Source organism: Drosophila erecta, unplaced genomic scaffold (genome assembly GCF_003286155.1).
Source record: "Drosophila erecta strain 14021-0224.00,06,07 unplaced genomic scaffold, DereRS2 tig00000055-arrow-pilon, whole genome shotgun sequence".
NCBI classification, from domain to species: domain Eukaryota; kingdom Metazoa; phylum Arthropoda; class Insecta; order Diptera; family Drosophilidae; genus Drosophila; species Drosophila erecta.
In genome coordinates, this window is record NW_020825200.1 from 1,341,490 (window position 1) to 1,357,539 (window position 16,050).

At 46.0% G+C, this 16,050-nt stretch overlaps 1 protein-coding gene across 1 annotated transcript; it reads left to right on the forward strand.

Moving 5' to 3' along the window:
- The first annotated feature begins 12,902 nt into the window (after positions 1-12,902).
- On the forward strand, positions 12,903-15,730 carry LOC6541705 (nose resistant to fluoxetine protein 6). The gene is made up of 8 exons (XM_001968235.2): positions 12,903-13,194; positions 13,256-13,613; positions 13,850-13,911; positions 13,983-14,292; positions 14,347-14,563; positions 14,620-14,807; positions 14,871-15,342; positions 15,406-15,730. Exons 1-8 carry the CDS (start codon positions 12,903-12,905, stop codon positions 15,622-15,624), a joined length of 2,118 nt encoding a protein of 705 aa, XP_001968271.1. The 3' UTR covers positions 15,625-15,730.
- Positions 15,731-16,050: the final 320 nt, after the last annotated feature.

Genomic DNA, 16,050 nt, shown 5'->3' on the forward strand with positions numbered 1-16,050 from the left:
AAACAACTGATGGAAGAGACAAAGGGAGCAGCTGCCAAGAAACAGGAGGAAATCAAAGCAGGAGGATGTCCACACTGCGAGAAAAAGAAGTACTCTCTTGGGAAAATTAACAATTCAAAATATTTAGGAGGTTTGCTTAGCTATAATAAAATTCTTTCCAGAATAGCATTTTATATAAATACGCCATGAATCATTCAGTTTAGAATGGAGATTTCAGTGTACGGTTTGAAACTGCAGTTGGCCAAAATGATTTTTATGCTCTATGTCTGTTTGAGTTGCTTGTGCCAAGGATGTCGAGGATGTCGAGGATGTCGTGGAACTGGAGAGGTCGTGCCCAGTATCAACATTAGTTCACGGTAATGTCGTGAACTTTTCCTGGCCTCAGCTGTTTGGCTGCTCGGCTTTGTCAGCGTTTATTGATGGCATCAAAGTGTTTTTCAATTTATTTTATTTTCCGCCGCAATTTATTGGCATGCCCTGCGTGTGGCTCGGCTGCTTTTGGCCCTTTTCCCTCGCTGTTTGTCTTGGCCACGGCCAGATGAGAGCCGAGCGGTATGATTGATGTTGCAACAATTTTGCAGCATAATTTCGGGCTGGCCAATACATAATGCAATAGCAGGCAGACACGTAGGAGCCGTTAAGTTTAAATGGCTCAGAGTGCTCAATTGATATGAGAAGGATGTCCTATCGATGGAATCTGAGATGGTTGGGGTGGAAAAGGTGGCCATCACTTTCGAGCGTTATTCAAATACAAATTTTGCACACATTCAGTACTGGCAAAGATTGGCAGATGCTGCAATTCAAGCAAAACATTTTGGCCAGCATATAGTTCTCCACGTTGAGCCCAATTGGAGCGCAATTATAGCCCGAAAAACTGCCAAATGGGCAGATGTCAGAAGCCAGCGGAATCCAATCGGAGGGTCAAATGGGGGCCTCTATAAGTACATGAATGAATGCATGCCCTGCTACAATGAGTTGATAATCCCAAAGGCAAATACTCGTTGGGGGGCGGGGCAGTGATATGTCAGTGGCACACACATGCAAACACACGGACATCTATCTATGCAAAGCCATAAAGCAACAATAATAAACGCACATCATCATCATCAACGGCGGCAGAGGCTTTCCCTCAGCCTGGCCGCTTTTCCGCCCCACAAGCGCTGCTGCTGTCAGCAAAAAGTATGAAATATCATCTAAAATAGGAAATGCGTAAATGCGAAATCCTACGGAACGGAAACCCAACTGAAAGCGATGCGCCAACGAGAGCGCTGATGATTTCCCCACTTTCCATGCTCTCTCTGAAAGTCAATTTTTCATTTAGATAACTTTGACATACGCAAACGTCATGGAAAGGAAGCAGCGCTGCACAGTGGTATGCATTCCATGCTCATTCCAAATATTACCAATGAAACTGGCCTCGAAAGTTGAAGCTTTGATGTTGAAAATCAATCAAAATGTAGTAAAATTCAGAGCTGGCTTAATAGGTATGGTGCAGTTTACTATCCCTCATCCCTGGCACCACTGTGCCCTTGGGGCCTTGCCACGCCCCACGCCCCACGCCTCGCCGCCCACCACCCCCCGCGCTTTGCATGTGTGCGTCTGCATACAACGATTTAGATTTGGGGCTCAGCCTCGACTGCCATTCCTGCTGGCGCCAGTCAGTTCATCCTGAGGGGTTTCATCGCGGAAATGCGGGCAGCGTTTTGATAAATGAATTTTCCCCAGCTCCAACACACCCCCCACCCCCTGGGTCTTATGTGTGCCTGGCTTAAATGAAATGTTAACAATTAAACGGAGTCGGCGGAACGACAGCGAAGTAACACGAAAAGACTATCAGAAAAGAGCAAGTTGCTGGCTTTGTGGGGTTAATACGCTGCGTATACTTAATAAAATAAATAATTTCCTTCGAGGGGTGGTTGTGATATTTGTTTGTGTTGATTTCTGTTGATTTCTGCTGCCTTGCGTGGGTTGTTTTGGCTGGGTGGTTGTTTAGTGTAAACTTAAGAAAACAGCAAAACATAAGTGGCAAAAGGGATAAGGATTTCGGTTTCATTAAGCAGGGTTGTTCCTGCCGAGCAACAGAAGTTATTGTGTATTTACAGAGTCTGGCTGCTCACCTGCCCCCAGTAAGCAGACACTTACACATTGTTATAATCATAAAAAGTATTAAAAAGTAACGAGAAGATGCTACTTTTCCGGGGCGCTGGGTGGATGGCGCATTCTGAAGTTGATTGCCCATTTTGGATGCTCACTTGTTTACCAACTGGAGTCTTTCCTCTGTGGGGGAGGATCCTGGCCGCGGCTTAGGTACAAAATTTGCGCTTACGTTGCGTGAAACGATGCCGCAATAAAGCCAGGGAATTTGGTGGGTTCGCACAGGCAATCAGGTGAGCTACATTCACTTGTTAGATGAAGTTTCCCTAGTTATTTCCCTTTCCCCGAATATGTTACCAACCGACTACTAAGTCCAAAACACCCAACCGCCACTTTTGCAGCGCAGCACAATCATATTTCACGCTTTGCTTCATCCGAAAAGACAACGCAAAAAGCGCGGGCATATAAAATTTTATATCTCCAGCATAACGCGAATCCCGGGGAATTACCTGGCATACATATAAAATGCCCCGCTGCCGAAAAAGCCAACAACCGGAATCGGGCCTACATTTTAATGAAATATGTTTGAAGTGCAGTGGCAGCTCGTAAATACAACTTTATAGTGATGTATATGTACGCCCATGTGCGCTGCGATTCGGCCAATCCCCTTGAACAGCTGCGAGAGTTCGCATGATATTTTATTAAAGCCCAACTTAACCTTCAATGCGGTGGCGCCACCCACTCCACTCCAGCTCCTGCCACGGACCCCGGCGGGTGGAGCTCTGCTGGCCTGGACGCAGGTGTTGGCTACGTGGTCGAGGTGAAGCAACAAAGACGCCAACCGACTTGGAAGCCACAAAAGCAAACTCCGACCCAGACCCATCAGAAAACCAGACCCGCACCAGACGGAGAGCATCCTGGGTTCCTGGGCATTTTTTGGCTTTGCCTCCGTCTGGAAATGCTCTCGGTTTATTTTCAGTTCGCCGTTGCATACCTTTTTGGCACTTTTGCCGAATTTATCGCATAAGCTTTTCGCATACTTCCGGGTAATTGGCAACACCATGTTCCCCAGAACAGTGGGTGCTTTCACTTGTGTGTTGTGTTTTGTGTGTTGTGTGCTGTGTGCGCATTTAAAGGCGTTAAGGTGCAAATTTATTTGCAGGAAACCTTTTCCTTTGCCCACTGCGTAACCAGCATCCTGGGATCCGTCCGTCCTCCCCGCCTAATGAGCTCTACGGCTGCGTAATATTTCTCGACCCTCGGCACACGTATGGATAGATGGTATGGTATGGGATGTTATGGTGAGGAATGGGGTCCGCATTCCGGTTCCGGGAGAGAACTCTTTGAGGTGCTCGTTAGGGGCAGGCTTCGCACTTGTGGTCTGGACATTATTGTTCAAAATTGTTAAGCACATTTAAGCTTGATTTAGTTGCATATTTATTGCGGCCATTTCAGCCAGCCATTTTAATGCGTTATGTAAACTGTACTTAATTTATGTTCTTTTCCTTTTCATTGTTCAGCGGGGCTTAGTATGCTGAGGACCAGGAGCCTTGGGTGTTAGCCTTGAATTATAAATATTAAGTTATGGATCAAACACAATATTCAAAACTTGTATTTATGCCATTAAAACGCGCTATAAAACGATTTTTCAAAGATTCCATGACTGTCAATTCTATTTTGTGATTATTTTTTGTGATATTCCGAGCGATAAACATTTATGGGTATCCCAGTTGTCCAAAGTCCGATACCTAGGCAATTTATCTGCCATAAAAACGTCCGCAGAACTACCTCCATAAACCAGGGCTAAAAGTGCAGGGCCAAAAGTCCCGGGCCACAAAGGACAACGAGTCCTTATCATAATCATTTCCAGGCAGCTGCGTTGACTTCCGCTTCAGATCGTCCATCAGTGATTTGGTTGGGGCTGAGTAGCCAGTCAGATCCCAATCCCACTCCATGGGCAGTCCAATCCCAGCGACCCTTTCTGTCGATGATGATGATGGAGCTGGAGCTGGAGCTGGAGCTGGAGCAGTCTGTTCCATTTGCCTTCCGCACTGCTTTATGGCCATAAATATTTCATTATGAATTTTTTCTACGGACATGCTATCTATAAGTCATTTGGCCTAGCTGCCTGCGAACTTTGGCCGAAATAAATAATAAAAATGCAATGCGCTGCCGCTCCAATAAACCTTTTTCCGAAGGAATACAGCTCACTTTTTGTTTTCGTTTTACGCATCAAAATGCGTCGGGACGCGAAAGGGTTAGCCATGAGGTGGAATAGAAACTCGAAAGGACCTGTGGCATGGGACTGGGGTCCTTTTTGCGTTCGTGACATCTGCAAGTCGCATTAATAATTAAATCAAGCAATAAAAATTCAGCACGAGTGGCGGCCACGGACAGCCCCAAACCCAAAATCTGTCCATGACTGATAGCTCCCCACCTCCGCGAATAAATATATATACTTGGGGAGCTCAGGAAACGGATGCTTGGCAAACAAGTTAGGGAGTTTAGTAAACACCCTATGAATAAAGCGGGGAAACTTTTGTATATTTGCAAGTCGGAACACTTTAGGTAGTAATAATGGTCAATAGTTAATATAGTAAGATGTCACTGCAGTAATCTGAATGAGCCAACTGGGCCATGTACCCCGCAGTACCCTGCAAACAGCAGTTATCGAAATTTGCATAATATGGATACATAAATCATTCAATTCCATTCACCCCCAGGAGCAGCAAAAACAAAGGTTCAATTGACGTTTTCCTTGTGTCCAATTTTTGTGGCTCTTTTGTTTGTTTTGTGCATGAAGTAATTTTTGCACACGAATTGCTAAATTCATAATAAATGTACCACTGGCTGGGGAAAATTGAAAATGCCGCCTGCAACATTCTTACGCACGAACAATTCCGTAATGAAAAGCTTCCACATTGTTGTTAATATTTTCCCTTCTCAACTCGCCCAAATGCGATTAAAATTGTTAGAGCAAATTATGGCGCAGGAAGGGCAGAGCTCCATTCTGCGCATTTTTCTGCGCTTTCCCTTTGGATTGTGTGTTTTTAATCTAATAAAAATAGTTTACGCTGTTGCTCATAAATTCGCAGATAGAAATTCCAGCAGCGTCGGCGAAATTACAACAAAATTAAGAAAGTTACCAAGGAGCCAACGGCGGGTGGCCGAACTTCAAGTTTAATCAATGAGAGCCGCGGGAAGCCCTTTTTGGCCAAGATGGGCCAGGAGGGCCGGAGCTGATTCCCATGTTTTTCCCAAGTTCGCCAACCACATGTGTCTGCATTATTGTTGTATATTTTTCGGCTGCCACCCGTTGAGCTTTATCTGCCCCATTCTTGCCAAATTGATGGGAAAATGTTTGCAGTGCACTGGCCTGCCCTTTGACACTTCTGCCTTCTCGTTTCCATGGCCAGCATTTTAATTGAAATTATATTTTGTCTGTCATGACAGAGGTCGGGTTAAGCCTTAACCTTTCCGAGCCTTTCCTTTCCTTCCCTTTACTTGCCCAAGTAAAGGTGCCTTCCAGGTGGATGATGACATGCAGGGAATCATTTCATGCATTCCGTCACAGAGTTGTGCGAAGATACTTTCCGGGATTATCTTACCTGCGAAGGTGGCCTTAACTTTGGGCCGGCATCTTGACTCGGTCCCCGAAAAGTTGAGGCCACAAGCCAAAAGTGACTTTTGCATCGGAAACTTTTTCAAAGCAATTAGATAAGGACTTTGGCTGAGTTTAAAGTTTCGGCCAGAAAATCTGTCTTTCCCACTTGTGTGTGGGAATAAGTGTGTGTTATCGGCTTGAAGTGGACTTTGGCCAACATTTAATCAGCAGAAAGTTGGCCAAGTTGCCGGAGTTGGCCAAGTCGGCCAAGTCGGCCAGAACAAGAACCTGGACCTCATGGCAATGTGATTAGAGGGCACAAATTTATATTTAGCTTAAATAATATTTGGGCAAGCGTAAAGCGGATATGACCACTAACTGGAGCGTTTTCCTGGTCCAAGAACAAAGAAAAATATTTAAGCACTTAAGTGCCGAAGGAATGGACTTCCCGATGTCCAGTGAGTCCAGTCAGAAATTAGTTGTAAGATGAATGGCCAAAGTCGCAAAGTTTGTGCAGCTTTTCTCGGGATTTACTGCCGTGCCGGCTGTGGCAGCCACGCCCACTTCTCTGCCTCCTCCTTTTGCTAGTTCGGCTTAAGTTTTTTTTATTTAAAGCAAAAACTTTTTAATGAATGCTCTTAGTTGTGCACATATTTTTAATGCATCGAGTTCATTAAAAGGCAACTTTCGCTTGCTTCGGCCAGAATCTTAAAACATTTATCGCTTTTAACTGGAGATTTACGGAGCAGTCCAGATGCAAAGTGGCTTAAGTGTGGGGCTTATGTTATTAGCTGAAAGCTGGCCCATAATGGACTCGAAAATTGCTTTTCCTCAAAGTAGTTTTCGCAGGCCAGTTTTTTTAGCAAAGGCTTGCAGATTTTCACGGCAAGAAGCGAAGATTAGGAAAACTATTTGGTTTAGTTTATTGGGAAATGCAAGCAAACGCATTTCTTCTCAAAATTTAAATATGGTTAAATGGATTTTTGGCATTTACTTGGGTGTATGCTTGAGCTGAATCCCAGTTGCACTTGCCGAAACCTGAAATGTTCACGCCTCCTGGCAGCCAAACCAAACCCAAAACCGAAACAAAAGCTTTCGAAAAATGGGGGTTGCATCCTTGGTATTACATTTTCGTTGGAAGTCATCTCACGTAGCGGACGAGCAGGCAACGTAAAGCTGATACACCGTGTATAATGGGATTTGTTTATTGGTATCATTTGGCCAAACTTTCTGGCAACAGCGGGGTGGGGGAGGGCCATCCCCCGGGTGCCGTGGCTAAAAAAGTTTCGAGTTGCGCTTTTGGAAAGTGCAGAAGGCGGGCATAAGCAGCCAAAGTGGCTGCCCCTTCCATTCGGAAGTGGGGCCATACGCATAGCTAATCCTAGACAGCCAACAGCCATCAGCGGCATCAGCAGCCAGCTGGGATTGGCTAACGTGTTGCAGGTGGAGGTGCACTGCGGCAAAAACTACGTACTTCAGGGCATGGAAGCAATTGTAATTCGCTAATGCCAAATGCAGTCAAGTGGAAATGTAAGCAAGGCGGCGCTTCATTCCTCGAAGAACTGAGATGGCTTGTGTGTTGCAGTGTACATTGTTTTCAGTGTAGGAGGTCGCCACGTGATGCTTTAACGCAATATTGACACTTTCAACGACTTTCAGCGCCGCCAAAAAGTCATAAAGGGAGTGGCGCTGAAGTCAAAGTTTCCACTTTCCCGCTTTCCCAGTTTTTCTTGCTTTTTGGCTTACACCGTTCGGCATTCACCTCTCAGATTGCACTCATGCCAAACGGCGAGTGGGTGTGGATGGGATGGGAGTGCATAAAAGTAAATCCTGGGATTTCGTCGTTGTTGCCACTTAAACTTTTTCACACCCAGACACCAAAAATGGCATCGACCCGCCGAGTCTTTAAGTGCCTCGAATGGCTTCCATAGCTCCGCTGGACGCCCTCATTTGGGATCCGGACTGAGGACTCCGGATTGCATGAGACGGAGCTGGAGCTGGAGATGCGTGTGCCGGGCATTACTTTCATTGTCGCATTTTTCATCATCACCTCCAGCCACCCCAGCCGCACTACCGCCAAAGTTTTTATGGCTGGCTTCCCTGGGATTCCCCGGGATTCCCCGGCTCCTGGCTCGGCTTTTCACCAGTCGCAGTCCTCCGCCGCTGCTTCTGGCTTTGGCCATAGCTTCTATAGCTTTTGCCGTTGGCCTGCACCTGTGCGTCGCTTAGGACCGGAAGCTGCACATCAGCGCTCCGTGTGCGTGGGCGTGTGGCACGCAGAGCCACCCTGGTTCCGTCTTCCCGGCACAGTGGGCTGCGTTTCATTTGTTTTCAGCTAAAATGTATTCTCTTAAATACCCAAATCAGCGAGTAGGGATTTTTAGGAGATTTTGAAGGGGATTGGCTCCGAAATCCATTATATGTCAATTTAAAAACAGGATTTCAAGTCAAATACCTATGTGACTTCAAGAACTAGGAGTGCTGGAGTCCCCATGTGGTCGAAAGTAATCTTTAAAATTATTTCGTTCTCCCACTTACCTTGCCCCACTGTGCAGTTTTGTCTCTGGCCGTGGCAATTGCCACTTTTGGCCCGGATTGCATCGTCGCCTTCATTGTCTCTTGGCTGGAGTGTGTTTTTTGCTCTATTTTTTTTGGACGAGGTGGGGGCAAATCTCTTTTGAATTATTACTGTAATTACCGTTGAGTTTCGCCTGGCAATTGCTTGTGCAATTTCGCTGCTCCTGGCTGCTCCAGCCTGCTCCTGGCTGCTCCAGCCTGCTCCTTGGGTCTCCAGTGGCATCCTCGGCTGTCTGCGTCCTCATCATCCGCTGGTAGCCTGTTGTGACACCGCTGATGACTGTGTTGATCCGACGATTATGATTTTATTACGTTTTCGTGTAGTTGTGCTCTGTGTGCTTAATTTCGGTCACAGTTCCCAGTCCTTATATCCGCACTGTGGCTCCTGTTGGGTGAAATATGGCGCTTTCTCGGCGAGGCAGAAGGATATTCTCAGGATGAACTGTGCAGTGCTTCATTGGGCACTTTTTCTTGCTGCTCTGGTCGAAACAATCAAAATTAATCGCTTGTAATGAAGCAACCATAATGGCGGGCAGAGCCTAGAGAATCGGAGAATCCAGGACTCCAGGACTCCGGCAGAAGTGATAAACGATGTCGCAATGAGCGGAGCATTTAATTGTGGATTGCCCTTCGGGGGCCGCCCTGCAAATTGGGTCTACCAGAGATTTCTGCCCGGACTTGGGATTAATCGAAATTGATGAAGCGAAATTTATGCAAGGTGCGCTTCGAAATGTTTAAAGCTGAAAGGAATTTCGTGAAATGCCTTTAAATATCTGCCATCCTAGGCGATAGCTTTTAATTTGTTTATTCAGCCACCGTTGTCACCCATAAATTAAACAACTCCATCCATTTTCTTGTAGCATTTCACAATGGCTCACATGCACACAGCATAACTTATCGTCTTTACAATTTTCATATGCATCGTATATCACTTTCACTGCAATGCTCTTCAACTTTGCTCGGGTTACCTTTGCCATTCTGGCCCCAAATGCGTATATTGTTCATTATATCCGTCATAACTCATAGTCAGCCACTCAACGCCGACTGTAAAGCCGGAGCCAACCCCTCCAAGAAGCCCCATCCCGCTGAGTGGCAGCGAAACATCTGCCTTTTCTAAAATATTAAATAAAGCAATCAAATAAATCTTCCAACATGCCTCATTTATTGCAGATTACCATCCCAGGAAGCTCCGCCAAAAGTGCAGACAAGATGGAAGCCTCTGAATCAGAGGAACATACCCCAAGTTACACGCACGTACAGCTGCAGGCCCACCACTATCATTACGGCCAGTTGCCAGTTGCCATCGCCCCCAATCTCCTGCCCAAAATTCCGGACTCCCCCGTTTTCGGTAGTCGGCAGTGGGGGCCTGTCTGCAAGTGAACCTTCAATTACGTAAAATTACGACGAGTGGCGCAGATTATCTCATTAAAGGCGACACGCCCAGCAGCCTAGCTTTTTTGGCTCTTCTTTAAATTCAGCTCAGGGTTTTATTGATGGAGGAGCTGGGGTCACAGATCTGTTCAGCTGGCAGGCAAGTCTAGCAGGGAATTGATAAGGCAAGAATATAAAGTCATTCCATCCGGATGCTCTTTGAAGTAACAACGCAAAACAAGGCTGTAATGTGGCACACAGCCATCGTTTCGACTGTTTTGGCCAGAAAATAGCCCGAACTAACCACACCAACCACTTTCCTGATGATTTTCAGAAATTAAAATTTTTGTACATTTTTCCATTTTTGGAAAGGGGTTACATCGTGATTTTTTGCCAAAATTGACAAAAAATTAGGAAATTTATCTTTGAATACAGTTCGGTTGGGAATTTTATTACGATTTCAACGAGGTATAACATTTTTATTTTCGACCATTTTTGGGGAAGTTATGAAAAAAATACTGATTTTAAAACTCGGATAAGGAGTTTTGGAAACAGTACGACTTCTCCTTTTAATCCTTTGTCGAAGCTTGGCTAAATAGTTTGCTACACTGAAAAGTTCTACTGTTTTGAACAGCTAATGACCAGAACTAACGACTGGTCTGGTATCACTATTTTAAAAAAATCCGAAAAATATTTTTTTTTGAATTTTTTTCAAATTATGGTAAGGGCGTAAAATGGTCAAAAAATAAATTACTATGTGTAAATACAGATTGATTGCAAATTTTAGTACGAGTTCAACCAGATATACCATTATTTTTTCCGATAATTTTTTTGGAAAGTTATCCCAAAAATACTACACCGTACTATAGCGAAAATAATAATATTCAGATATGGAAATGATAGCTTCCAAATCTGAGATATCGACAATGCCCGCTGGGAGAGTATAAAATGCATGTATCCTTTTCTTTTCGGTTCCGCCATTAGCGGTTTGCGAGGAGGTCCTGTCTGCTCCATGTCCTTGAATGAAAGTTCCGGCGAGAGTGAAAGTAAAGCGCGCGACCCTGTGCGCGACACATTTCGCACTACCCACGTTTCCCGTCCCAACTTTCCCTGCCCCACTCGCTCTCTCACTTTCTCCGTCGCCTTCCTTTCTGGTCTATAAATTTCTATGGCCAAAGAATGCGTGCTTAATGGCCGGCATTGTGCGAGTGTGTGTGAGTGAGTCTGGGCTTTAAGCACGTGTGGTTGGGGATTTCCCTGGCTCAGTTTTCCTCTCAGACGACGCTTTCCCACGCCGAGCTCCATTTATTATGCTTCAAAAATATTCGCATTTTCCCGGTTGGTCCTTCGCAATTCGCTGCCTGCTGCAAATGCCATTTTAGAAGATGTTTTATGTGTGTGTTGACATTTTTATTGCGGCAACATGTGTCGAAACTCGGCTTGCCACCCCCAACAACTTTCACCTCCCTTTCGCCCCAAAGTTGCTGTTTTGTCTCTGGGTTTTCCCGTGTGCTTGGAATGTGGCAAACGGTTTACATTGTACTTAGCGCAGGCAAGAGTTAAATGTATTTCCAGGGCTTTCAGCTGTCGGATTAACGTAGTTACTATTACGTTTATGCCCGTTGAAGAACTGTTTTGCGGTTTAGCTCGCAACTTTGACAACTGAAGTTGCCTTGATTACTCGCGCTGATAGGGAAATTTAATTAAATTCGTAATGTTCTGATAATCCAGTTCAAATGATTCGAAAGTTTATGGAGCGAGCGCTTTGGAATTAGGTTACAAAGTGTATTTAAATCCGAAATAGGTACGTTAAATTGAAACAAGGTACTTAGTATCCTGGATGAAAGCGGCCTAAATACTTTCGCACGAACAAGGTCCACCCTAATCTTCATTCACACACCAGTCAAAATTCACGTACTACATGTTTCGGCATGAGTAAAGCTCTTCCACTCAACTTTTGAAATAATTATATAAATATGTCAGCTGTGTAGCTCACACACGGAACTCATTGAGCAAACGGGTGTATTGTAGTTGTAGTATTGTTTGTAAATACTTATCAAGAGTCTCTTCTAATTATCTCAGAAACCAACAAAAAGTGATTATTTTCTATGTTTGTATTTGATGAGTAATGAAACCAATGCAAACTTGATGAAGTCACTAAATTTGATCAACTAGCTGGTTCGTTAGCTCAGATAATAGTTGAAAACAAAAATGTATGGTTACATGACAATATGAACTTATATTTATATATTATATATTTTATATTTTTAAACACTTTAAAACTTATATTTTATATTTTAGGATTTTTTTTTTTTTTATATTGCCCTAACGGGTATCACTCATTCCATACGCTGGGTGAAGCATATTTTTGGCAAAATGCGTGACAAGAGCATTCGGAGATCCAGCGGAGAAAGTATTCCGCCCCACTCCCGGTGTTTTTTCTCGTATATGTGTATTTATCGGATTCACAATTCACGCTTGGGAATACCCACACTTTTTGCTCTGACTGGCAATACATTAAGTTTTGAATCGCATATTGATTAATGCGGCTATGGTTGCGCAATAGTAACGACAATCTGCGTTAGCTTGGCAGTATCGCCCTTTCCAAGGGCAGCGGGTTCAATAACCCAGCCGTGAACCGCCGAACTATTACAAGTGGCAAATACTTGCTGCTCGCCAAGGTGAGCCACTTCAAATCACACGAGCGATTGAGCTAGTGACGAATTTACTGAGTATCACCAGGTGATCACTATCGGTCGCTGACCCATTTGGAATATATAACAAACTGACGTAATTGGGGCCCGTCGATGGGCATTGGTGACCCGGTGCACACCTGGGGCATCACTGATTACGTGATGCTGCATTGGAGCCAGTAGTTTCAACCCGGCGTCATCAGCGTCGTGAGCGCAACGGACATCCCCATGTGTGGCATTGAATCTAATTCGGCTGCTATATCGGTCATTGAACCGGATTGCGGCGATCGTCGCAATGATCGTTGCTTTGCACGCTGCTGAGATATCGCGAAAGTGAGGTGCAGAAGCATGGCTGGGGCTGGCTGCTACCCTGCGAAAGGGTGCCTGAGGGGCTATCGAAAGTTCCCACTGCACGACCGACTAGCTACTGCAGCCGAGAGAGCTGCCCAGGTGATTAGAAGTGGGTGTGCTAGCCATATCAGAGCCATATCGTGGGCCGGAGTAAGACTCTTACTAGCCCGGTATAAATATCAGTCGCAGCGTCATGGCCGCCGCACACAGCAATGGTATTCAGGCAACTAAGCAGCGCGAGCTCGGCGCTCCTCATCCGCATCCCACCCAAGATCCTGGTCGTGATCGGGATCATGGCGGTGGGAGCACCCGCCCTAGCCACTGCCCAAGCGTACAGCTCCAAGGAGCTGTTGACTTGGATGCAGTCCAGCAACTTCGGCTACCAGGTGCTCCAGCAGGCCCTGCAAGACAGCCAATCCTCCAGTGCCTCTGAGGCGTCTTGCCTGGCGGAGGTGCGCCGCCTGCTCAAGGGAGCAGAGGCCAAATCCTTGCCAGCTCTTCGAGGTTAGTCGAAAGTCACATATGTGGAGCCCTATATGCTGACCATTCCAACCAAATCTTGCAGTTTTCGACGCCTGGGGAAAGTTTCCGCAAGGACTGCTCTACGGACACTTCACGGACATGGGCAACTACGAGTCCTGCCTCAGCTTGGATCTCAGCCAGAGTCTGGCCGGAGCCAAGTATTGCCTGAGTCGTCTGCAGTTCGAGAGCTTGCTCATGGAGTCCGCCGGCGCAGATGCCATCAACCTGAGCATAGGCACCTGCATACCCTCGTCCTGCAGTGCCGCCCAACTCAGTCGATGGATGTCTGGCCATCTGAAGGATATGTTTGGGCGGAACTCGACGGGCACTACTGCGGTGCAGGAGAAGGACTGCAGCTTGGCGCACAGAGAGCCCATGAGTGGACTTGACTGGTCTGCCGTGTGAGTAAACGGCGGGAATTTGGGTGTTCCAAGTACAGATCGCATCTCCCAGCCTTGTTTGCTCATATCTTATGCAATAAGCACTGGAAATACTGGTTGTGTGCGCTTAGACTTGTTTTGAGTGTCAGAATGCGTTTTAGCAAAAGCTCAGCTGGAATGAAACTATAAAACTGACTACTTTTACTGCTTTGTTGAGTTTTTCCAACTAATGCAATTGTTTTTCAACTTATTTTTAGTGCGATTCTCGTCTTATTGTGCGCTGTCGTTCTGCTGGCTACAGTTTTGGACTACAGCGAAGGTAAGTAACTATGCTTTTCATATTACTCCTAACTCAGACTCTCACTTTCTTTCCTGCGTTTCTGCCAAAAGTGTCCAACAATCTGCTGGGTTCCTTTTCCCTGCGCAAAAATGTACCCCAGTTGCTTAAGACCTCGCACGCACCATCGCCCCGAGTGATTCCATGTCTGCATGGCATTCGTTGCTTGACCATCATCTGGATCATACTTGGCCACGGCTACATGTACCTCCTACTGGCGCCCACCGTTAATGCCTACGACATCGTGGCCTGGGCCCAGACGCCCTTCTCCATGGTCCTCCAGAGCGGCTCTACGTCCGTGGACACCTTCTTCCTGCTGAGTGGACTGCTCCTGGTGCTGAGCGCCCTGCGGGAGATGGATCGGTGAGTTTCCACCACTGTAATCGAGAGTTTCATGTTCATGTCCAATGAACTCAGATCGCAGGGGCATCTCCATGTGCCACTGATGTATCTGCACCGTCTGGTGCGCCTGACTCCCGTCCTGGCCCTGGCCGTGCTCATCTTCATGACTCTTTTCCCGCGACTGGACAGTGGTCCCCTGTGGAACCAGTTTACCAGCTCCTCGGAGCTCTGCCGCGATACCTGGTGGGCCACGCTGCTCTACGTCCAAAACTATGCAGCTCCTGGTAGGATGGTACGTACTACTCGGGAAACTCCCTGTGCGACTGTTAAGCTATCCACTTATTTTAGTGCTTGGGTCATTCGTGGTATCTGGCGGTGGATATGCAGCTGTATATTGTATCACCGCTTCTTCTGATCGCCCTCTACAAATGGAGAAGAAGGGCTGTCGCGGGTATTGTCCTGCTAATCCTTCTGCTGTCCGGCTGCGTCTTTGGTATAGTTATGCTGCGGGAACTGAAAGTGTTTGATCGATACGGGTAAGTAAAGCCTGATAAGGGGACTCCGGATATACTGGGTACTAAACATAACTGCTGTTATAGAAACCTTGGTGGTGACAGCACCGAGATGCGTCTCATCTACTACACCACCCATGCCAGAGCCACTCCCTGGTTGATTGGACTGCTCTTTGGCTACTTTCTGCACCACCAGAGTGCAGGGAAGAGCCGCCTGCCCAAGTGGTTGGCTTTGCTGCTGTGGATGCTGAGCCTTTCCATGCTGGCCACTGTGATCTTCGCCGTATATCCTTATACCCAGAGTGGGACAGGGGACATTTCCGCGCTGGCTGGAGCCTTCTATCTGTGTTGCAGTCGGATTGCCTGGCCTTTGGCCTTGTGCTGGATCATCTGGGCGTGCCAGAATGGACTGGCACCCATTGTGAATGAGTTCCTGAGCTGGTCCTTTTGGCAGCCGCTTTCCAAGCTATCCTACTGCCTCTATATATGGCACCTTCTGGTGGAAACGGTTCACATAGCGCGAATCAAGACGAGTCTGCACTTTTCTGACTACGACGCTGTAAGTACATCCTGCATTTTAGCAGAAACTTTGGAAGTATTTATATGCTGCATATCTTTCCAGTTTCTCCGCTTTTGGTCGGACTTTGGCATCACCTTGTTCGTATCCCTATTCATGCACCTTTTTGTTGAGGTGCCATTGGGGCGCCTCGAGATGGAGCTGCTGCAAAGGCGTCCAAGGAAAGCGGACAATGCAGAAAGTCCCAGGGTAGAGACAGCTACTGAACCTACTGACCAAATTCCAGCGACTAGCATTTCGCGCCAGAACTTAATCAACCCGTAAACACAGATTTTACAATTGTTATCTAGGTTTAAGTCAAGCAAGTTAGATTGCAAGTCTAAGCTGTGAACAGTGTTTTTCAATAAGCCTACCGTTTTTGTTAACCTATTTAAGTAAAACATAAAGTATATAAGTCTCTACAAAAATATTTTTTACATTCATATTGAATACACTCTACTTGTACTTATATATTTATATACAAAACTGAAGAGAAAACCCCCGAAAGTATGCAAAATTAACGGCAAATGTCAGGCTGAGCAAGAGTAAACGTTGTAAACCTCTCAAAAATTAACTAAAATGAATAAATATCATTTAAAACTGAGCCAAGATATTTCCGCTCACGTTCCTTGTAAATGCAATGCAAATGTTGTGCTATTAACTTTGGGCCCACAGCACGTATGAGCAATGTGCCCCACTCATGTATCACAA